The sequence below is a fragment of the Syngnathus acus genome, chromosome 15, assembly GCF_901709675.1.
Source record: "Syngnathus acus chromosome 15, fSynAcu1.2, whole genome shotgun sequence".
Taxonomy (NCBI): Eukaryota; Metazoa; Chordata; class Actinopteri; order Syngnathiformes; family Syngnathidae; genus Syngnathus; species Syngnathus acus.
Genome location: NC_051100.1, coordinates 8,491,004 through 8,515,747, shown reverse-complemented (window position 1 = coordinate 8,515,747; position 24,744 = coordinate 8,491,004). Strand labels below are relative to the sequence as shown.

The 24,744-nt window shown below is 42.2% G+C and overlaps 2 protein-coding genes across 3 annotated transcripts; one reads left to right on the top strand and one right to left on the bottom strand.

Moving 5' to 3' along the window:
- The first annotated feature begins 3,871 nt into the window (after positions 1–3,871).
- Positions 3,872–12,347, top strand: fbxo11a (F-box protein 11a). Of its 2 annotated transcripts, none has more exons than XM_037271655.1 (22): positions 3,872–4,227; positions 5,900–6,024; positions 6,108–6,189; positions 6,439–6,580; positions 6,857–6,986; positions 7,553–7,636; positions 7,738–7,870; positions 7,954–8,060; positions 8,141–8,252; positions 8,344–8,450; positions 8,517–8,654; positions 8,752–8,969; positions 9,052–9,232; positions 9,339–9,461; positions 9,727–9,812; positions 9,918–9,994; positions 10,066–10,209; positions 10,606–10,716; positions 10,781–10,888; positions 10,963–11,071; positions 11,150–11,248; positions 11,405–12,347. In XM_037271655.1, the coding sequence occupies exons 1-22, from the start codon at positions 4,134–4,136 to the stop codon at positions 11,532–11,534; spliced, it is 2,640 nt and encodes an 879-aa protein (XP_037127550.1). In that variant the 5' UTR covers positions 3,872–4,133; the 3' UTR covers positions 11,535–12,347. The 2 variants fall into 2 exon arrangements, with proteins under 2 accessions (XP_037127550.1, XP_037127549.1); XM_037271654.1 differs by having other exon boundaries at positions 3,873–4,227; positions 6,436–6,580.
- Positions 12,348–12,432: 85 nt separating this feature from the next.
- On the bottom strand, positions 12,433–18,715 carry msh6 (mutS homolog 6 (E. coli)). Its single transcript, XM_037271588.1, is given in 16 exon segments — positions 12,433–13,056; positions 13,121–13,320; positions 13,493–13,647; positions 13,721–13,810; positions 13,885–14,002; positions 14,132–14,418; positions 14,865–15,932; positions 15,935–15,952; positions 15,955–16,008; positions 16,011–16,034; positions 16,037–16,133; positions 16,135–16,199; positions 16,202–17,420; positions 17,536–17,702; positions 17,797–18,002; positions 18,351–18,715. Coding segments are annotated over 15 exon segments (3,777 nt in total). The 5' UTR covers positions 17,930–18,002; positions 18,351–18,715; the 3' UTR covers positions 12,433–12,974.
- Between the last annotated feature and the right edge of the window lie 6,029 nt (positions 18,716–24,744).

Below are 24,744 nucleotides of genomic sequence, written 5' to 3'. Positions count from 1 at the left end.
AGGCCCCAACTTGGCCACCCGCACGTGGTGGTTCCAGGGCATTCCGTTGAGGTAGGTTGGCCATCTCCTTCCTGCCTCTCAGTCAGCTCCCTCCAAAGGTGTTCTGGATATATTCAACCAGGAAAAATAATGACACGTCACAGCTCCGATGAACGATGGAATGACAGCCGAAAGAAGAAAGTTTGTCTGAACAAAGAAATGTCAAACCTATTACTTAATAAAGCAAAATAAAAATAAACCAAAGACGGTTCCTTGCCCTATAGTTTTAATTATGGTGCCTTGTTTGAAAAATGGCTACAAGTACCACTCTACCACTTTTGTCCCTTCCCAGCGCTTAAAAAGCAAGAGTGACCCAATGCCTGAGGGCAAGTGCCCATCCAGCATGAGACCCTAGCGAGCCTGACTGCATGCGTGAGTGTAAGAGGGCGCACGGCTGTAGACTGGAGAAAGTGGTGCAGTGCCTCCGTGCCTGGCTGAGCACGGGGTAATGAAGCATGGCAGAAAAGAGAGGAAAGGAGTGTGTCTGCAGGGTAGGCATGGCTCTCGTGTTCCTATGCAACCAAGGCGGAGCGCTAGGTGATGCAGGCTCACCTCTATGCTGTCTCCGTGCTCTCGCCTTTCCCATTCTGTGCTCCCAAAATATGAATCCTGTCATGCAACATATCACATCTAATGAGTTTTCATGGGAAATGACATATTATCATTTGGAGTCGGTACGTAGTTTCTAATCATATTAAATGAACAGCTCAATAATTACCCCTACTGAAGTATTCATATTTAACATTTAGCTTCATGAGACTCTTGCTCTTTCTTTTTGTGTGAGACATTTGGCTGCAATCAAAGGTCCACTCAGGACAGATTTGCTCCTCAGTCTGACATGTTGACTTGATTGACAGACTCAACATGGCAGAATGTAATTCCTCACCTCACCTCGGAGTATGGCCCATATTTTGGCGTGCTTTTAATTTGTATACGGGTGAATACATTTATCAAGCTTTGCGGGCTTTTAAAACAAGGTCAGTGACTCAAGTGGAGGATTAAAAATAACAGCACTGGCTGGCTAAAAAAACAACAACTCTCCTAACATCAGCATCAATGTGTACGTGGGAAAATGTATCATGTTAGGTTAGGGAATCCTACAGCGTGAATGAAACTAGCTTAAAAGACAGCCTATTGTGATGCCATACGTTTCCTGTGGGCAACAAGTATGGATCTATTCTTAGCTGCTGGCTCGGGCTTCAGCACGCGCTGCTCCCATTCCTCCTATGTTGGATGGGATGAGGTGCGATTCATCCTTTCCAGGTCTCACTGTGTTGTTGTCGCCCGTGTCCAGCTGTAAAGACGATGGGGCCCAATGACCATCTGTCCCCAACCAGCAAACTCAGAGCTCAGGGCAAAAAGGGGGCAGGAAGGAGATGAGTTTAGATGGAGGAGGGGGATGGAGGGATGGGAGGAATCAGCTTTGTGTTACCATAAAGCTGTCTCTCCTCTCTCCTAGCAACGGCCTCCCATTTCCTCGGTTTTAGGCGGTATGGTCCTCTTGGTCGGTGTGCACGGCCCCCTCACTCACTCTCTCCTTGTCCTATTTATGGTAATGAGCCATCTGCCCTCTCTGTAACAGCCGCCCAAATAGAGGAGGGGACGGAGGGTGGGGTCTGTGACGGACACTCGTCTGAGACAAAGACGCTTATCCTGTTGTGTCTGCCTCTGCCCCAGCGGATGCCTTCAGATATTGACGGAGTTAAATGATGATCAATCGAATATGTGGACAAAGCGGTTATTTCAATTGAAGGACTCAAATGATTTCCGTGCACATCTGACAGAGATACGGCGGCCACACCGCCATCATCAGTATACATGAAATTGCGCATCACAAAGGATGTTTGTAATGTCAGCCCAATAATGACCCCTCCTCAATTTTTCACACACAGTTTGAACTACTGAGCCGAATAATACGCGACCCAATCGTTATCCTCTGCTGCTGTATGCTGTGACTTGGTGACATGATAGCGTTGGTCAAATCAGCCAATACAGAGGATTCAATAGACCTCTGTTGCCACTGGATACTAGATTGGTTACCAAGCCAACACATGGGCTGCACCGTCATAACTCAAATGGATTAGTCAAGAAGATGTGCTTTTGCAAGAAGACTGGTGATGTTTACATGGCTAAATAAAGATGATGTCTTGGTCCTCCTGGTCATAGTAACAATGAGTCCTAACATTTTATTTCATTTTCATTCATGCTTCATTAGGTCTCAGCTGACTACTATCTATTATACAAGAAATGCTTTCAGAGTAAAGAGCATTAGGAACAGAGAGGGGTTTTGTACATACAGTTCCAGCATAAAAAATATCCTCAGCTAACTCTTGATTAGGGCCTTTGCAAGGTCAGTCGCAAAGCCACAAAGCTACAGACAAACACATTGATGGTCAGTGACCCAAAAGCCGTTACGCTGGTGGAGGCAATTGTAGCTAGCAAACAAATGCGGAACGGTAGAGAGGCCCTAAGGTGACATGAAAGAAAACTAAATAAACAATTGGAAAAATAAGATTGAAAAACAAATCAGTGAGATTTTGCAAGCTTTTTCTGATGTTGTTCCATACAAAGGAAAAGTATGAGGGGGACAACTGCATTTGATTGGCTCCAAAAAAGATGCCATGTTAAGGCCACTTATGATTAATTTTGCAGCACAAGTCTTCAATTGTTTGAGAATGTAGCTCAAACAGGAAAAAATACATTTAGACCAGTCCAGAAAATGTTTTTAAAGTCACAGAGTGAATTACTATAATGTTGAAGATTAAAATTAATCTGTCGTAAAGAATCCTTTATTGTGTAGTCAATCATCTCTGAATCGGCATAAACATTTTAAGAGTTGTATTAATACTCCCATTATAGAATGCAGATGCAAAACTTTTGTCTTTTGTTATTCCATACTCACTGAGTGAGGTTCAAGCATTTCCCAGACAATGGATGACAAATACTGTACATTTCATTTCACTCAACAGCTGATGAGAAGTGAGAGGAGACATCTAGTGGGCAACCAGTGCACCTTAAATGAGCTAGAAGGAATTAGGACCAGGGGTGATTGTCGGTATTAATACAGTTTCCTTGCTTATATTGCATTACATTAACTTGAGTGCATTACGAATAAAAAAAAAAAGAAATAGCATTACAATGTTTAGATCTATCGCTGTTTTTATGTTTTAAGAGGATATGAGAGGTTAGAGAAGGTACTCAATTGCCACACTAATAGAGTTGATTTATTTCTAACTATATATGACATTTAAAAAAAAATCTAAGTGTCCCATGAGCAAGCAAAAAAGAGACTCGAAGTGGAAAGCTGAAAATAAAGTAAATATCAAGTTACCAATTATTAGAATACATTATTGCAAAAAATAAAAGCAGACTTCACCTTTAAGTCAAGTCAAGTTTATTTCACCTTTAAGTGGATAAAGGTAAAAATATTGACTAATATAAATAAAATAAAAATAAAAAATTGAATATCTAATATAAAATCAAGGATGTGTTATTTGTGAAATTTGTATTGACAGATAGACAAAATTATATTTACACTCTAAATGTATTGGTGCAAAACATTTGATACACCTCACAGAAGCAGAATAAAAAAGCCGTTACTTATGTAATCAAATAATAATTTTTCATTCATAATAATTTTTCTTGCAAAAGGCTTAGTACTTGATTCAACTTTTGCATTGGGATATCCTTAAATTGTGAAGGTTACAATCACCGTTGAGCAAGGCATCTTACATCCAAAAGGTTGCCTCTTAAATCTTTGGCTTCGTCTTGGATATAGGTGGTACAATCGTAATTGAATGTTTGGGCTGGATGTGAGAGGACCATGTGACGGGGAGAGGTTGTCCCATGTGATGCGACTGATTCTTGGCGGACGGTGCTCGTCTGTTATGGCTCCTCCTGCCACAGTGTTTAGGCCGAAACGTAACGCCAGCGCAGGGGACTGGGAATAACCCGACCACCGTGCAATTTTCCGGAGCCCACCGCGGAAGATGACAGATCTCGCAATGCTCCTGGAAAAGGCCTAAACGATGCACTCGACGTTGCCTCTTCTGCTGTGAAGGCTTCGACATTTCTTCCGATTAACAACACCCCAAATGAACTCCGTCAGAGCAAGTAACGTTAGCAGAAGACCAAGGCGAGTGTCGAGGCCGCGCCCGGTGCAGCCGGAGAGGAACCACCAGGAAAGAGGTAACCTCGAGATTGGTCTGGGGAGGCGTTAGCGTTGCCCTGTCACTCGTTTAATCATTCGTTTGAAGTATATTTGTTTAATTTATGGAGTGTGTTCGTCACTATTGTTTCAGATCTGCAGAATGTTGGTTGTTGTTGAAACGACAGGCACCACAAAGCAGGCGTGTACCTCGGCTTGTATTGTCAAGAAACACCGAGGCTTTAGTGTTCCGAGCTGCCGTTCAGGCCGCGCTTTGTTTTGCTGTATTTTTTTGCTCTGCGTGGGCATTTATTTGCCATTATTTGCATTACCGATGTTGAGAAAGTGTGCTGTCCCACCGACTAACGTTTGCGGTGACGGTAAAATGACGAGCTTGATGCCGGGGTTGCTTGTTTCACGAGTGGCAAACGTAGGAAATGGTACACAAAGTGGTTGTCGTAGCATACCCAATGAACCCCGGTCGTACCAGATGCTATTATTAGCATGTTTGGCTAACTAGTTGAACCCAGGTGTTTCATACTAGACTTTATTTTTATTTATTTTTTGCCAATGAAGGAATACAATTTGGGGATTTTATGTTTTCACGACGATGATTTAACTTGCATGTACAGTAACGTAAATTCACTGCCATGTAGTGGATGAAGTACGTGCTGCGAATGTTAAACGTAAACATTAGCTGGTTGTGCCCTCAAGTCTTGTTATTGCTGAAATACGTTTGCTAGAGAAAAGAGGCCACTTTCGGTAGGGATATAGTAATAAGGTGCAAGTGGATATCGTTTAACGTCATCTCTCAACTTGGCTGGTGTCATGATGTGATCTCATAACATATACGGAAGAATAATTCTTGCTCACTAGTCACTGTTACAAGGTGTTTGTAGGTTGGTCTTGTGCAATTTGTAGCTGCTTTAATTGACCACGATCGGGATGTTTTGGTGGTTACTAGACCACTAGCCCTGAGCGTCATCTTTGCAACCAGAGCAACAAACAGACAAGGCTTTGCATCTCCCTGCAGGAGTTGCTAACAACCCATCATTTCTTAGCATCTAGTTCTGGGTGAATGCTCTATTTAGGCTTGATTGAATCCCCTTCTTGATGGGATCTGTATTGGTTTCTGGAGCCTACAGAGTAGGTAATTAAATCTTTTTTTCCCCTCGGTTTTATTTTTTTGTGCTGTTAAGGACAAATGTCAGAGTACTTTGAAATTACATTGATCTAATGCTTTACTTTTACGTCTCTCAAATATGTTGTGATACCTGTACTTCATATCTGTCTTTACGAGGGGTGTTCCTATTCAGGCTTCTATGCTGCTGATTCCGATAGCGATTATCCATGAGTGGCATTGGTCAATCCTGATTCTGACACAGATTGCATGTATTATTAACTGCACACTCTCAAAACACACAAAAACTCCACACGGCATGTTTGTTTGTTTTGCGGTGTGCCGGCGCAGTGTTAAGGAAAGCAGGAGGGGACACTATACTGCACACCGACTGCTTTCTAAAAGTACAAGCTGCAGGTTATCACTTTTTGCGATCGCCTATGAAAGGTTATTGATTGACATAATATGATCATCAACTTTCCCATGTAAATTGGTCGATTACTGGCTGATCGTTCGGAGTCAATATTATCAATAATATCTTGCATAATGCGTGTATTGTTCACTACTTTAAGCTCTATCTCTACCATTTGCAGATGAGGACGTTCCTGCAGATATGGTTGCAGAAGAATCTGGTCCAGGAGCTCAGAATAGTCCATACCAACTTCGAAGAAAGTCTCTGCCCAAGAGAACAGTGTGTCCGACAAAGTCAAACATGGAGGTACAAATGACAAAAGCAGTGCTCATGCCTCATAAACACACCTTTGTCAACTAATTATCCCTTTTGATTTGTACTTCTCATAGGGTGCTTCCACTTCAACCACAGAAAATTTTGGTCACCGACCAAAGCGACCCAGAGTTTCAGGCAAATGTCAAGATATACCATGTAACTATGCACACATTTTTGAGTGGACTGTAGGTTTTTTTCTTATTGACATTTTGAATCGGGCTAAAATACACTTTAGGCAACTGATTATCAACAAACCTATGTTAGTTTTTCTACATTAACCTGATCACGTAAAATAACTAAACAACAAACAATGTGACTTCTTGGAATCAAGTACATATACTCTTTGCCCCAAACAGGTTTTCCTGACTAAATTATTATTATTATTTTTTTCTTTCCTTTCAGCAGCCCCTGCTGAGCAGTATTTGCAGGAGAAGCTTCCAGACGAGGTGGTGCTAAAGATCTTCTCATATCTATTGGAGCAGGACTTGTGCCGCTCGGCATGCGTGTGCAAGCGCTTCAGCGAGCTGGCAAACGACCCCATCCTCTGGTGAGTCTCTGGTGGAGCCTGACATCATTTCAAGCACTTCTTGCTAAAATTAGTTTTTTAACATTGAGTGTCTTCATCTGCTGACACGGTTATATTTTAATGACATTCGCAGACTTTTTTCTGCAATGTTACGTTTGTCACACTATGATACCAAGGTCATGACTTTAACGTACAGATGTACAAATTTTTTCATATTTTGGGCAGTGAGGTTTTGTAGTACTATTTTAGTAACTGGATACTGTGGCACGCTGATAACAGATTTCTTTCTTGTTGCAGGAAAAGACTGTACATGGAGGTTTTTGAGTACACGCGACCCATGATGCACCCAGAGGCAGGGAAGTTCTACCAAATAAACCCAGAAGAATATGAGCAGCCAAATCCCTGGAAGGAAAGTTTTCAACAGCTGGTATGTTGACAGTTCATCAACTTTCTCAATCTTGTTTTCGTCTTTTCTGCGTTTGTTAGCAATATTTTAATTTCAGCATTGCGGAACAATTTCACGGTTACATTAAATGGAACCACACAATGTTTTAAAAAAATCACTTGTAATATTTTTGACAGACACTGTTAAATAAATGTTCCACTGCATTCAAATGCCTTTCAGTGGAATCTAGTGCATTTCAACTGACACACTGTGTAAAAAAACATAAAAATAAAAAAAATACAGATGCCATTTTTTACTACTATCCTGAAACATTTTGTCTTTTTGTCATGCGTGCTGCGTTTTGTTGGCTATGCGAAAGGACAACTTGACAGGCCGCAACTGTGACCTTCCATTTGCAGGGTGGGAGAGGCACTCCGTGTTCAATTTCTGTTCCTGTTCCTACATTAACCTTCAAGGTTTCCTTGAACAAAAACATGTCTGAAATATTTTCTTGATAGCTTCACCTTCACTCGTCTCCATCTCAATACCGTCATAGCTCGACAATGTCTTTTGTCAAAACGGCTAAATGTGTGATAATCATTTTGCAGTATAAAGGCGCTCACGTCAAGCCAGGTTATGCGGAACACTTCTACAGCAATCCTGCGAGGTACAAAGGGAGAGATAACATGTTTGTAAGTGGTGAAGTCCAATGTTTCTTGTTCCTTTTCAGTATCCAGAAATTCATCTGACTCCTTTGTTTCCCCCCCCCCCCCCCCCCCCCCCCCCCCAAAAGTACTATGACACCATAGAGGATGCCCTTGGAGGGGGCCAGGAGCCCCACTTTGACGGCCTCATATTTGTTCACACTGGTATTTACACCGATGAATGGATCTACATTGAGTCGCCCATCACAATGATTGGTGCTGGTATGCGTGCCTTACTTTTTCCATTTTGTTTCTTTTTCATGAGTCTGCTGCACTCTGGTTTGACCTTTCTCCTCTGTTTGTAGCTCCTGGAAAAGTGGCAGAGAAAGTCATCATTGAGAATACCAGAGACTCCACGTTTGTGTTCATGGAAGGTTCAGAAGACGCCTACGTCGGATACATGACCATAAGGGTGAGTTGACATGTCTATTTTTGTTGTGTGCCCCGAGCGCAAAGGCAAGGTGATAATCAGAATTTATGTGTCCACTGTAGTTTAATCCTGACGACAAATCCGCCCAGCATCATAATGCACACCACTGCTTGGAGATTACTGTCAACTGTAGCCCAATTATTGACCACTGCATCATACGCAGCACTTGCACAGGTAATTAAGCCTGCTGCTACTTCTTGCTCTGATTCAAGTGTGTCTGTACTTTAAACATTTATTGACACCGGCGTTTTGTTTTTTTCTTCAGTGGGGTCGGCAGTGTGCGTTAGTGGCCAAGGTGCTTGTCCCACAATCAAGCATTGCAATATCAGCGACTGTGAAAATGTTGGACTTTACATCACCGACCATGCGCAGGTACTATGCCCCTTCATTCACGCAAGTCTGAAGGAACTTCTAAAATTGTTTTTATTGTTTTTCCAGGGAATATATGAGGACAATGAGATTTCAAACAACGCTCTGGCTGGTATCTGGGTAAAGAACCACGGCAACCCAATCATTAGAAGGAATCACATTCACCATGGCAGAGATGTTGGTGTTTTTACGTTTGACCACGGCATGGTAAATTTCACATTTTCAAACACCAAATCCCTGTAAGCGGCATTCTCGGTCATTGCAGCACAAGGCCGTCGAGGTAAATGTTTTGCTCTGTTTCCAGGGTTATTTTGAGAGTTGCAACATCCATAGGAACCGCATCGCAGGATTTGAGGTGAAGGCGTACGCCAACCCGACAGTAGTGCGCTGTGAGATCCATCACGGCCAGACGGGGGGGATCTACGTGCATGAAAAGGGCCGTGGACAGTTTATCGAAAATAAGATCTATGCAAATAATTTTGCCGGCGTGTGGATCACCTCGAACAGTGACCCTACAATACGGTCAGTATGGCCGCCTCACAAAATGCTTCCATAGCTATCTACCAGTGTAGTCTATATTGAAATATGCTGTGTTTTAATACAGGGGGAATGCTATATTTAATGGCAACCAAGGCGGAGTGTATATTTTTGGTGATGGCCGAGGTCTCATAGAAGGAAACGACATTTATGGGAATGCCTTGGCTGGGATACAGATCAGGACAAATAGCTGCCCTATTGTCAGACACAACAAGATCCATGACGGTCAACACGGTGGCATTTATGTGGTAAGAGATTTTGGCTAAATTCATCGAGTCTGAACGTTTCTTATCTTTTAGATGTGTATGCAGTGTTTATTGAGGCGCATGCCTTTTTTTTTTTTTTTTAACACAGCATGAGAAGGGACAGGGTGTCATAGAGGAGAATGAGGTGTACAGCAACACGCTGGCTGGAGTGTGGGTCACAACGGGCAGCACGCCGGTACTGCGGAGGAACAGGATACACAGCGGCAAGCAGGTCATTTATTTTCTGACCACGTTCGTGTACATTGGATGTTGCGATACATGAGTCTGAAATTAACTTCAAATTAAAATTCTTAATCTTAAAAATGGTTTTAAATTTGATTTGGTAAAACGTGCCGAATCGAGATGATGTCTTGTTATGTAATGACCACTGAAAGATAAACATAATCAGCATGTTTTTTTTTTATATATCAAAAGGCATTACATTAAATGGTCTTTTCATTATATTGAGATTCATCACAGTGTTTTCTCTCTGTCAGGTCGGGGTCTACTTTTATGACAACGGCCATGGTGTGTTGGAAGACAATGACATTTACAATCACATGTATTCTGGAGTTCAAATAAGGTTTGTACGAAGAGAAATGCTTCACATTACTTTGGTCCATGCAGAGCTGAAATGTGTTCTGAAAGTGAGCTTGTGTCTCTATTTTCCCCTCCCTGTCATCACTAGGACTGGTAGCAACCCTAAAATCAGGCGGAACAAAATATGGGGAGGTCAGAATGGCGGTATTTTGGTTTACAACTCAGGTGAGAAGTGGACTTAATCTCTATTCATTTATTATTTATTTGTATTGATTTTGAACCGGTTTGTTTTGCAGGCCTGGGCTTTATCGAGGACAATGAGATCTTTGACAATGCTATGGCAGGAGTGTGGATTAAGACTGATAGCAACCCCACCCTGCGAAGGAACAAGATCCATGATGGCAGAGATGGCGGAATCTGCATATTTAATGGAGGAAGAGGTAACGATGTTGGCATGAATCACTGGAGTTGGGATATGAATCGTTGGAGTTGGCCCATTCACAAATTATTAGATTTCTGTGTGTTGTATTTTCTCCACTATTCCTTGAAGCGCTCATCGTAATTGGTGTTAAGGAAGTATTGTTGATACATTCAAAGATTTTTGTATCTTGAGACAGTTTGTTTAGCAGCTTGTTGCAGCTAACCTGTGCATTTTAGTTGGCTGCTAATCCATTCTATTCTCACTGCTTATATTGGTGATACAACACTGTTGTGGTTAAATCTGTATATTTTATTATTGTAGTTATTGGAATGTATTTTCTACTTGCAAAGATTGTGTAGCTTTCCAAAGTATTTGATTAAAGTATGTAAATTGACATTTGTCTTTCTTCCCTCAGGTTTGCTTGAGGAAAATGACATCTTCAGGAACGCCCAAGCAGGCGTCCTCATCAGCACCAACAGTCACCCCGTCTTGAGGAAAAATAGAATATTTGACGGCTTTGCCGCAGGTAGGTTGATGTGAAATCCAGGAATGAGTGTCGTTACAGTGTTGAAATAGTTTGTTTTCGCCAGGTATCGAGATCACCAATCACGCCACAGCGACTTTAGAGGGCAATCAGATCTTCAACAATCGCTTCGGAGGGCTTTTTCTAGCATCTGGTGTCAACGTTACGATGAAAGGTGCTAACTTGGACTGACGAACCTTCCTGACCAACTTTTGTCAAATGACAATTGTCATCTTTATTCTCCTGCAGATAACAAAATAATGAACAATCAAGATGCCATTGAAAAGGCTGTGAGCAGAGGTCAGTGCCTGTACAAGATTTCAAGTTACACCAGCTATCCAATGCACGATTTTTACAGGTAACTTCATGTTAGAGAACCATGTCAACTCGCTGTCTTTGTTTTGACTTTTCACGGCTACCGTTTGGCTCGCCACAGGTGCCACACCTGTAACACAACAGATCGCAACGCCATCTGTGTGAATTGCATCAAGAAGTGCCACCAGGGACACGATGTGGAATTCATCAGACACGATCGGTGAGTGTGCACAGCACTATCACTGGATGAATTATTTCTCCTTAGTGTGGTCATCCAACACAGTTGTAAACCTAGCATCTTTTACGATTGAATAGCTAAACAACGCTGCAATTCTGTCATTGTGATTTAATCCTTTTCCCATCTCGTCACTCGTAGGTTCTTCTGCGACTGTGGTGCAGGGACGCTATCAAACCCTTGCACGTTAGCCGGAGAGCCGACGCACGACACAGACACCCTCTACGACTCTGCGCCTCCTATAGAGTCCAATACGCTGCAGCACAACTGAGCCCCAGACCACAAGCCCAGTCGCGCTTCAGCAGTAATGGATGCTCGGGACCGCAGTGGAGGAAGAGGAAAGCCCAATTTAAATATAGACTCTTACAGAGCATTTACAATGGGGGGTAAAAAAAGACTTGGACATAAGATGCCTAGCTTTTCTGTTTATTTTATAAAAACAACAAAAAAGTGACATGATCTGAAAAAGATGTAGAGGGGTTTGTGGGTACGTCATGTTTCCCAAATGAGTGTCAGTGACAACTGGGGTAGGGGATCGTCAACTTGGAGGGGAAAAAAAAAAAAAGCAGTCATGTAGAAACATGTTGCAAAAAGACATTCGTTCTGGTGGAGTAAATGGCCCTAAAGGTCACAATGCTTCCATCGCTGGATCACCGAGCTCCTCATACGTTACGTATGAGAATTTATGAACTAGCACTTCCGCCGCCCACAACATCCAACTCAAATGTTTGATTTTAATGCTTTTTGTGTAGTTTTGTATTTTCATGCAAAATATTACTGTACTTGAATGTCTTTATTTTATTACGTGTTTTTTTTTTTGTTGGTTATTATACCCCAGAGTTGCTGTAATTATACTCATGTCGCAGTATCTAACTTCTTTCTGTGAAAGAGATCTGAGAAATGAGAGGGAAACACTAAGCAGTTTCTCCTGCAACACTGGCACATTTGCAACACAAAGACTGAATTGTACTTTCACAAGACTTGTATTACGTCAATGTATTCACCCCCCCCCTCCCATCTAATGAACTGTTAAGGGGTATCTGTGTATTTGTAGGACTCTTAATTAGATAAAACTGAAAAGACACGTCTGCTCTCTTCTTTTGACGCACTCATGGCTGTCTGACAACTGTCTATGCCACCCTGTAGTTTAAAAGCTTCATTGTTTCTACTTAATTGGGTCTCATGTCTTGTGAAATCCTTTTCAGTCCCCCCCCGCCCACTTTTGTCAATGTTGCAGGAAAAGCCAATAGGCTTTTTACTCCATTAAAGCTGAGACCAGTATCTACATACAGCACTATATAATTTCATTATCCCTCCCCCAATTCATGTGTACTGGTGATTGTGGGTTCTAATTCAGACTGAAATGTATGCATGTATCATAACATCTAGACTTAATATATTGTGAAGTATTCAATAACCGTTATGTAGGCGCTAGCTTGAATTAAAAGGGTTTAATTTCCTAGGTGAACATTGTCTTTTTTAAAAAAAATAAACTTTATTAGATCACGACAGTGTTTTTTTCTCCTCCAGAACAAAACGTGGAATGTAATTGGTATATTTTGACAAGACCATGTCTGAAAGTAAGCCACAGTGTCACTAAAGTAACAAGACTGCAAATGCACAAAAGGAGGACAGTGCACCGTCTGTGAGTGTGGGGTTGCCAAACTAAAGCGAAGTGAGACAGAACTTGCCCAAAATATAAGTTTCCAAATTACATGGATTGAATCTTCTGAACAAGTGTGGCAAAGTGGGTCTTATCCTGTGTGGGGTCTTCAGCAAACTGGCAGAGCTTCCTGTTAAGAATAGAGAGACATCACAATGAGCTGGAGAACAACAACAATCCCTCTGGGAACATACCTGAAAAGTCGAAGACTGATGATCCTCTCCTCAAACTCTCTGGCCTTTTTGTGCCCTGACTGAATGACAGTTTCTGGTAGGCTGGCAAGTCGAGCGGCGTTGAAGCCATAGCTCTTCGGACACGGCCCAGAAATGAACTTGTAGAGGAACGTAATGGTCTCTTGGCTTGGATCCTCGCATTCGTTTTCCACCATGCATGCCTAAATAAGATGCATTGCAGAGTACATATGGGCAAATCACAATTATATACTAAAATTTACATGACGCCACATAATTCAATTGGGTAGCAAGCAGAAAACAATCGGGATAAACTACAATGTGTGTACAAATTCAATCGAGGAGCCTCAGTATATTACAAGTAAACATACATACCATATGGCCAAGGCGCACCGCCGGGTTGTTGGCATAGTCCTCCACTAGGGAGTGGTAATGTGTAGAGAAGAGCGTACGACAGCAGATCTTTTCGGCAAGTTCCTTCACAACCGCGCAGGCGATAGCCGTGCCGTCATATGTGGCCGTGCCCCTTCCTGCCCACAGTACGACCGAACGGTCAGACAATTGCATGTAAAAACTAAAGCATCACGGCGAGTGAACATGTACCTAATTCATCCAGAAGCACGAGTGAGTGTTTGGTGGCATGGTGCAGAATACACGCAGTCTCGCTCAACTCAACGAAAAAGGTGCTCTCTCCTGTAGTGGACAAGAGGGTTAATAAAAACTGAAATCACAGAAGTGCACGTCTCCTCCTCTCTTTGCTCATTCACCAGCCATGATGCGATCGGAAGCGCCGAGCCGAGTGAAGACTCGATCGACGGGCGTGAAGCGCAGACTCTCGGCAGGTACGAAGCAGCCCAGCTGAGCGAGCACGATCACAAGTCCACACTGCAGGCGACATGTATTAATAATATGGTACAAACAAAAACAGTGTGACATCTCGCGATTAAGACGTTTCAATTTTGCTTTAGGAAAAAATTGTTAATGACTCCAAGTGTACAGCCATGAGTGACCCACCTGTCTCATGAGAGTGGACTTTCCGCCCATATTGGGTCCTGTGACGAGGACACATGGGGCATGATTATTTTGATCATCGCCATCCTCGCTGCCTCCAGGGCAGCCGATATAGATGTCATTTGGGATGAAGTCGTCGCCAAAAAATGTCTTGGTAACACACGGGTGACGAGAACCGGTGAGTTCGAGGAAGGGTGTGATTTGCTCAGCGCCATCTGGGAGAACAACTTGTGGCCTAGCCATTGGTCCATCTCCACCCTGGCTGTAGCGTAATAAGGCCAACAGAACATCTGAAAACAAGTTACGATTAGTTGAGCTAAAAATAAAAACCCAGTTTATCACTGTAGTCAAACCTCAACTTGCGAATGTCACATGACCAAATTCAGAAAACAAGCCATCATTGATAATGACCTGAGTCTTGATCAAGTCATGACATTTTCATGGGTGGTAAAATGGCCAAAATGGATAAAAACAGGCGGACTTTTGCTCTCTAATTCATATTCCACCAACGCCATATTAATCAGAATTCCATGTTTACACCAGTGGGGACGCATTGAGCATATTATTGTCAAGAATTGTTTTGATTTCACTTCTCGTATAAGCAAAGACGGCTTGTAAAATCTGATTTATTCACAAATAGAGTTGCTCATAAACTAAGGCTTGACTGCACTTTTAAACTGGGGGGAAAATTGTGTTGGAACGCCGCTGAGGAAATTTATTCATTAAATGTTTATACCAAGCACTGCCATGCACTCCACTGCAGTCTTCCAGTTGCTGTAGTTCTTGTCAAAGTTGTAGAAGAGCCTCCTCATGCAGTCTTTCAGGGCAGCATCTCGCTTCTCCTCAAATCCTTGCAACTCGTAAAACAGCTGCTCAGTCTCCGTGGTCACGTACCGCTTGCAGCCTTTCTTTGTGGACTTCACCTGGTACTCTTCTGGAATATTCCTTTCAGAGACGCTGTCGGGTACCTCCATCTGAAAGCGATTTCTCCCGGTGCCCCAGTACGCCATCTTCTTGCAACCGATTCGCTTTTTCTGTCGGTCCAGATAATCCTGCAGTTTTTGATCGCAACTCTTGATGCCGAGCAGAGCCTGGTCATATTCGGGGTCGAAGCCCTCCTTCGGGGTAATGACACCCGTGCTTCGCGCTTTTTGGTGGTCAAAGGCCGTCTCCCAGCGCTTGAGTTCGGCAGAGAGGTCAGGAAAGAGCCCGCCGCTGTCATTTTGAAGACTTACCACTTGACAGAGTAACTTGGACTGAAAGTCGCCAGCAACCGATGCGAAGACATTGACGATTTCTTGCATGGTTTGGAAACCTTCAAGCGCTGAAAGAAAGTCTGCTATTTTTCTCTTGCTGTAGGTGACCTCCTCGTAGAGAACCGCTCTGCTGTCCGGGTGGTTCTGATCCTTCAGCGGTGTGCCAATGCTGTGAACTTTACTCAGGAGGCGCTCCAAATCGGGGAGCTTCTTCAGCAGCTCCGAAACTTCGGACACTTGCCCTTGACAAACCATGAGGTCCTCCAGTGCATCTAGTCTGTCCTCGATGGATGTTGGATTACACAGAGGAGCGCAGAGCCATTGCTTGAGCAGCCGCTTTCCAAAAGCAGTGGTGCAGGTGTCGAGGCGCTCCAGCAGCGTTCCCTCTGTACCTCCGGAGCCATTTTGAAATATCTCCAGGTTAGCCAGAGTCACTCCGTCCAGGACCATGCGCTGGCGAGTCTGAGCAAAGAAACTTTTCTCTCCGGCAGCTTTCTCCATTTCAACATCGACAGGGATGTATTCCTTCGAAGTGGCCATGGAGAGCACTCCTGGTCTACGAGACACTCTTCAAGTAGAAGATGCACGCACCCAACGATGAGAGCGCCAGTTCGTAACCCTCCTTGGGGTAAGACCGAGCGAATCGCTGTCGAGGTCATTTTTTTAAGAACAGCAGGTAGAAAATTTTGTGCCCTGTCCTTTCCTGCACTCTCTCTGAAGTAGTCTTCCTCTGACAGCTTTTTCAGAGTCGTTCTGAGCATCCCAGAACTGTGAGCTTGCATTCAGCCCCTCCTGCAGCGCTGACGACAGAGAAGCCTGAGTATCTTGCGCGTTTCAACCGATGGGTTCCCCTTTTCGAAAAGCACTTCGGCTGGGGCAAAGTGCGCTATCAGGGTGCGTAGACGTGAACAGTGGCGGTCGTCTGGAAACTGACCAACGTGGAAGAGGCCAACAGAGGTGTCTACAAAGCAGACTCCATAGGTCCGGCTACACCAACCCTTTCCTTCATCTTCGGGTTTCTCCTTTAAACTGAGCAGGAACTTGCTCTGACTCTCAGAAGGGGTGCCGTCCAACACGCTGTACGTCTGGGTACCTCGCGTTATGATCCGGCACACTTCTCTCTTAACGACACGGTCAAACTTGGTGGGCTTGACCAGAGTCTTACATCGCGCTTCCATCATCTCTGGGGTCTCAGTCTGCTCCACACGTGCCACTTTGTAGCCCTTCTGGACCAGTACGTCTGAGAAGCGTGCAAAGCCGATTTCTGGAAAGCCAGAGTGAGCCCAGGTCCCTTTCATAAAAGTCAATCCGAGCTCATTGACTCCAATCACAGCATCCATATGGTAGAGTTCGTAGAACTTGCCAACCTTATAGAAAATAACAGTGTCGAACATCTGGGCTTTGATAAGCCACCACTGACGTATACCGGGAGTGTTCCGGTTGGTGAAGTCTTCCGGCACATACAGGGTGGTAGGATCATATCCTTCGTCCGTCACTTTCCGCCTTTGACTATCTTTCCTCTTATGATCCTGCAACCACTCCAGCTTCTCGTGGTCCCACATTGTGGATCCATCTGTGCCTGATCCGCTGGCCTGGCTTTCAAAGATGTCAGGGGCAGAAAAGGCAGATAAACGAGACTTTGTGTCGCCAGATGTAGATGCCCGAGGCCGTTTCGATGCACTGGAAGGGATACTGCTTATCTTTGGCTTTGTCGTCGCGGGCTTCTCCACGGGACGTTTACGTTTTACAGGCTTAACTGGGCTTTCCGCTTCAGACTCTTGTGTGCTCTGTGCTTCTTCAACCTCACTGCTTACCGTGGCTTCTTCCTCATCATCCTCACTGCTGCTAGCGGCTTGCTCTGGTTTGAATTCATCCTCAGAATCCTCACTTTCTGAAGCCACGATTATACGGCGACGCTTGGCTTTATTTCCATTGGACCGGGTTGGATGCGGACTGACTTTTGATGACTTTAATTCCTCATTTTTCACTTGATCCTCATCACTGCCCTCGCCGTCAGTCATTGTCGTCTGATCAAGCTGTTGGCATTTAAAAAAAGAAAAAAACATGCACATTATTAAATGGAAAGACAATTACATTACAGTTGGTCCATTTACATCAAATTTGTCAAAATATTTAATGAAATGGTGTCACCTCCATTTCTTCTTCTTCCTCATCTGATGGATCTGAGCAGAGAGGCATCTTTAATCGTTTTTCTGGGCTATCAAACAAGACTTTGTCTGCAAGCTCCATTGCATGGCGGACTTCAGGCTTCCCACTAAAAAACAATCCTCCGGTTTTAGAATCACTACTGTCAGAACCTGCAACACAAATGAGAAGACATTCCACATCAATTACAGTTGCTAGAAGCTCAAGATTCATTAAGTGTTAATAGAAATTTGAGTAATGGCTAACCATGGTACTCTCTGACGTATTTGGTGCTGACCCATCCCCGTGTGGGCGGTTCATCAAAAAAGTGGACATGTATGCGCTGGGCCCGACCACGGCCTCGCATCTGCTGGCCGCTCAGAGGTTGAGGTACCACCATGCATGGCCACCATGGGTGCCCCTCCAACTTTGCCCACACAAGGGACCCTGCATTGAATGAGCATGTGGTGCTCCTGAAAACCAAAAATGGACATTCCAAAAATGATTTCCAGAAATCATGGTCATTCATAAATCAATAACCATGACCTTGTAAGAACATACCAGACAAGGCATTGAGTCAACGTTGTGGTTACTACTTTATTCTAAAATTATTTAGCATCTACTAAACGAAAAAAATGAAATAGTCTTTGCATTTGTTTCATCTACGTGCATTTGTTTCTGATCGACTACCCAAATGTCAAGAAACAATATATTTACTTCACATGCATTCATTAGCAATGTATAAGTAAAATAATGGGAAATGCACGTTTCATTTACTAAACGCACACAAACTATCGTTGAATTGAGCAAGATTAACTCACGCGTCTTTTGCTGTTGACGCTTTATCGCCGAACAGTTGGCTGAATCCTCCTTTCGCATTCTTAACGACACTCTTTGATTTGGTTTTGGTGGTCTTGCTCGAGAGTAGTTTAGCTTCTTCTTTTGGAGAAGAGTTGGACTTCTCGATGGAGACGGCAAGTCGGCCTCGTCGGGTGAGCACTGGGCTTTCGGCTTGGACACCGGCGGAGGAGACTTGGAGAAGAAATTTAAAAGTGAGCTTTGCTTCGCCATGACAGATTCTGGTCTGGTGACAACTCTTAGCTATTAGCTATTGAGCTACGGCAAACACCATGAGCCCTCCTGTGTTCGCGGGAAACGCACATGCGTCAGGAGGAAGGCGCGACTACAACTATGGTCATCCAATGACAACGAGTACCGGGAGAGCCGGAAATTACGTAGCATAAACGTCACCGGAACTCCCAATGGAAGAGCGCCCTGGCATCAACCAGTGGTGATAAATGTGAATTGCAAGTATGGCATCTGTCATGTGACGCCTGAAAGAAACATTCATAAAATAAATCAGCTGTTTTTCCACCCAGAAGTATCAATACTTCGACGCAAGCATAACCAGCAAATGAAGGTAATTACACAATGGTACTAGCACATCCCTCTTATCTGTTCTTGCATGCAAAATAATAAATCAAAATAAAATAGAGACCTACAGTAGGCTGCAGTACGGTATGTGTTTTTTTCCCGTGATAATAATTGCCTTCCAGAAGAGGGCAGTATAATAATAATACTGTAAAAGACAAGCTTTGTTGTGAAAAAAATCTGAGTTGCAACAAGAGCTGTTATGCTTTTTCCTTTGCATACTTAACCACAAAGGAAAAGTCAACCAATTAATAACTTGGGCATTTCTAACCAGAGCATTGAAGCATAGGTGCACAGTTTGTTGTCCACTTGAGTAATGTAATGGTACAGCGTTTGACCTTTGGTGCAACCTGGGCAAATCTTCTGTTATGTTACCAGGGTCAAGGGTGACTGCAAATTGTCTGCAGCCTCCTATTCCTCTGACACAGCCACCAGGTGAGCATTCCCAGCAAAATACCCAGACAGACATCTAAATTGTGGCAAGGGCTATGTATGGGTGACATCTAATTAAGAAAGGATTATGGAACCTTATGTAGAGGTTGTTTCTTGACGCTGCGTTTGGGAAAATTCACAAAGTCTTATTATCTCACTGCTTTCATGGTAGGGGTAAACATAAATTGACTGCCATGTGTCACACAAAACAAAGACTTCTATTAATTTTATGCCGCTATGAAGACTGAAGCGCACAGATATGCACCATATAAAAAATAACAACAAAGTATGTCTCAGCCTTTGTAGCTGTATTTTACTACCAACACAAAATAAAGTGGTTGCCGAGTTTTTTTCAAGGGACTCAAGGATTTTTTTCCCGTGTATTTGTGTTTTGTTGGATTAGGTAGCTTGATAAGAATCAGATGATAAGTATTTTAACCAGTAAAATAGTAGTCATTTTAATCTAAATAAAATGCTAATGGTATTTGGGATTAGCTGAGAGCCCCAGACCACAAACTTAAATGACAATATTCGTCTCAAAGGGCAATTATATTATGTATATAGTAATCCTGTGGTCCCCTTAAAAATGATGCTTGAGCAATTGGCAATTAATGAATAGGTAAATGAAGGTCAACTTGTTATTATTCACTGTTAATTCATGTGCTATTTCCTACTTTGCCCTCTTCAGTACAATCTCAGAAAAAAAACAGCTGTAGGCTCCAGTGCACTCGAGCTGCATTAAGTGTATTTACACTCAGAGCACGTATATATTATTTCTGAGCTACACCTCCGTGTGAAATGATTTAAATAAACTGGCCAAGTGGTAGAAAGGAAACTCCTGGCTGATCTTAAATGTGACCAGTTAAAATGCACCGAGAATATGTATGCAAAAGAAAAAACTGTTAATGTACATCACAAATTAAATTTCCAAAGCGTAATTGAAATTCCTAGCATCTCTCATTGACATAATGGAAAGTTGTGTAAACACTGGCTCACTTGTGATGTATTGCAGCTTGTGAGCAACTTAGTGCCCTTATCTGTCATGGTTAATGAGAACATTGTCGTGAAGAACACCACATTATCCAGCAAATTTCCACGTCGTGGAGCTTCAAAAAATAATATGCATAAATAGACATTCTTACTGAATATTTTGCAACGATCTTGGGGGCACCAGGAGGTGGAATTTCTTCTAGTACTGTTTTTGTGGATCACCATCTGTTCAGTGTAAAAGCAATAAAACTGCTGAGAGAGCACAGAGGTTTGCGTGGAATGAATATATGTATGTGCCAAACCTTCAACCCAAATCCTTAACCTTAACCCTTTGTATGATCCCAGAGGCATTTTTTAAAAATTCCAATCATGGTTCAAAGGATGAGAAAAAATATAACTGATTTGCTAACAAACCAGTCAATTGTAACTCTAGGTTTGACGTGCTTTCATTAGAATTGTACGTCTTCATTAACTTGAATAAAATCTATAAAATCTAATTGAACGTACGGCATTCTTGCAACCACCGTTTTCCATCTGAAAGGGACATAAACACAATCAATCACATCAATCCAGCACCAAAGTGGGGACAGTTACAAATGGCAGCACTACGGTCTACTCAGCAGATTAGACACCTTCAGAAAAAACTGCTCCTTTGTGAAGATACACATTGAGATTAAGGGGTGTAGTGAAATAACCGTTGCTATATATACTATCCACTCCGCAGCGCTGAATAGGCAATTTTCTCCCATGTGAAAATGTATTTTGCTGCAGTGTTAGGAAGAAGAAATGCTCGCCACTCCCACAAACAAAACAGGAACGTGACCATATTGCACCAATGTGTTGAAGATCTTCCACAACCATCTACCGGCGTCATGCTTTTAATACACGCATTAAAGTTTTGAGTTTGTTTGTTTAGTATAGATAACAACAAACTCATTGAAATGTAGTCTATTTCTCCATTTCATGTGAGTGAGAGTGGGTGTCCAAAGCTGAAAGCTTTTCCTCTCCATCCTGATCAGTATTCATCCAACTTTATCTGATTCAAACCGCTCCGAGGTTTTATTGCATTTGAAGCTGGCTGCCTTTGAAGAATTTATGCAACAATAAACACCTCATGATGCCGATCAGAGGAAGAGCTCATAATGTATTTCATTTGCTGAATTGGTGAATTTCCCTTATCTATTAACTCCTCTCTCCTCCCTATCTATCCCCACGGTAATTGAAAGAGCAGATGTCAGAAGGTAATTGGCTCATTACTCTCTGGCTGCTCAGTCCGTTTACATGTAAATGTCTTGTTTCCACATGACTTCTTTTTTTCGCTTTATCTTGCCTACTGTATGAACTCTCACCAGGTACCAAGATTTTCATGTCATTGGTTTTAAGAGTTTTCCCTTTTTACTTTTTTGTATAAGTTTTAAGCTGACTGGATTTCTCTTCTAGCAAAACTCATTAGACCCTTTGACATTCAGGCTTCTTCACGAGATATTGAAAATCTGCATGAGGGGAATTGACTTTGCCCGCACTCCAATCATGTTCGATATTAACACAAAAAAAAGGTGAAAAAACAAGGAGCCCAAAATGCTGGCTTTTACACAGAGGCTATATTGCCCATCATTCCTCTGATGCTAGAGCTCTTAAAATCCATCAGAAGGCAAAATAAACTGCCGAGTCGACTTTCTCTCCACCGTCACGTCGGTGTTTATTTAAGACTGGCTTTAAAAAAAGTGAAAGGGTGGTAAAATGGTGGGCTATACAGTAGTATGAAAGGAGGGCTTTTATAATGAGACCCTTCGGCCTATTTTAATGTTGTAATGCTTGGACTGTTCGTCTTGACAAGCTTTTACGAAGATCATTCTTAACAGCTTGCATTCTAAACACTTGTGACAAATCTTAAAAATAAAGATGTAGCGGTATTCCAGACTACCACGACTGACATTCTGGTAGCTAGCAAACAAACTTCTCCGTATCCAGAAAGCAATGTTGTAGTAAAAGCTAAACCACCAGTGGCAATACAGTAACGCATCGGAAGAGAAATGCTGGAGAGCCCAAACGAAACAATTCCGCCTGCTTTGGATAAAATAATCACGGAGAGTACTTTACCCTCAGCCCAGAGATGGAAAAAAAAAAGTCGTTTTAAAAAGTTGATATTTTTTATTCCTCAGCTCATCTCTTCATTAGAGATGAGCTGAATGATTTTGTTTTTTGGTAGTGCAGAATTTTTTTTTATGAATAATCAGTTCTGGAAATGATATTACTGGAAAACGTCAGCGAGCATCAATTTGTTTCTTGAAAACATCCACTTAGATGACCCACTGTCCACGTTGTGGGACACTTCATCTGCAACGCCTTTAACATCCCCAGCATTATGATAATATATGCTCATCCACATTATTGGCCGATTAGACTGATTTTCTTAACGAATGCAACTACAGAGTCCTTCTTTAGGACTAAATTATAACTGGCCCATTACGGAAGAAGTCGACCCAACACGCTTTCCCCTTAAACTTTTTGTTTATAATTGTAAATTAAACATTTATACATGATGTGTCTGTTGTGCAGCAATTTAACACTTGCACCACAGTGTGATGCAAAGTTAAACAAGTAATATTTTGGCCAATATGTGAGTCAAATGGACTTTACATTTGTTGATGCTTATCCTGGCAATGATGCAAAGAAATGTCAAGTGTCAAAAGTCTGTTATATTCCGAAATATATTACACCAATTCACGTTTTAATCTTATCTTCAAGATCAGATCTCAAACTGATCATCACAAATAGTAACAATATAAGACAGCAAAGATAAGTTTAAAAAATGATCTGACATTGTCAGGGTTTTCCAGATTATCTTGATCGTATGATTATGTTGGAATGTAACCTGTAATAAATAACCTAGCTAGATTAGTTTTATGCTTATGTTGGAATGTAACCTGTAATAAATAACCTAGCTTGTCCTATCCTACACAACGTCGTAAAACACCCCCTGCTATGTTTTGACTAGAGGTCAAGGGCTTTCTCTCTATCCAGTCCACTTAACCCCCACCCTGTTTCTCTTAATAAAAATGCTCTTGCAAGAGGCCAGAGTCAGACCTCATTCGATCGTCGCTGAATGGACTCTCCACCCGCAGGTGTTTAAAAGGACTTACTTGTCTCCCGTGTGGTTCTTGCAAAATAAGTTAGAGTGAGCACCACTCTAACAGACATTATCTCAAACATTTCCAATTGATAAGCTTAATGACAGATCTCGTGAATTAAATGAAAGGGGGAAAAAGCAGGAAGAGTTTATTCATTAATGAACTTTATGCCGCAATAAGTAATTTTTGAGTAATTAGTCACTAAACATGCCATGCATGGTAACATCACAGAAATATATGATGCAAATAGTGTGGCCAGGAAAGCAAATACGTTTAGATAGTAAAGCTTCAGCTAAAGTAAATTTTTCGGAGTCATTATACCAAAATATGATGAATGTGTGCCTTACAAAATGGTCTGTTCATATAAAATAATGATTCGAGCTCGGGCTCATTAAACATAGTTTCCCTTTAAGAGTTTGGACATCATACGTTCTTTTACATCTAAAGATTCCCAATCAAGTGGAAAAACAAAGAAACCTCACTGGGTAGCGGTGCTTAATGAAACCCAATAGCATAGGTCTTACGTTTAATTACATAAATATAAAATTACAATCATTGGTATAAATGTGCAACTCGCAAACAGAATTTCATTTGCATACATGAAGGGGCTGAGGTGTAAATTTCAATGTCAATAGAACCAAAAGGAATCAGCAAATTAATGAATCACACACATTTAACAGAAAGAGTTAGCGGATGATTTCATTGGCTCCGTGCCATCAGGGATGTTGGCTCTGATAATCAAGTGCCAGGTCAAAAAGCTAAAGGTGAGTTCAGTCACACATCACAAGCGACCAAGCAAGCAATACATCATTCTGATACGGAGATGTTTCCCTGCCTGCTGCTTTCAGTGTACTCCAATGAATCCTGAAACAAATACATTATCAAAAATACGATTTTTATTGAATCAAATATAGAGCACGCTCAATAAGAATACTCTACTGGTAAAGTGCTGATTCCTTATTTCTTTGTCATATGTCTTGAGTCGAATACCTGAACAATTTGTGGTAAGATGAATTATGCAGCGCTGCAATGCAAGCTTGTATTTTTCACTTTTTAGCATGCGTAGTGGGACTCGTGCATCATTTAAGGTGATTTTTGGGCAAGAAGGTGACAGGAAACGTTGCATTTTAGCAGCATCTCACAAATTTGCTTTATGAGCAGTGAGCATGAAAACTCAAGTCTTCTCCTACAGATAGAGGACAACAAGGGCACAATCCATTGCAATCAATGG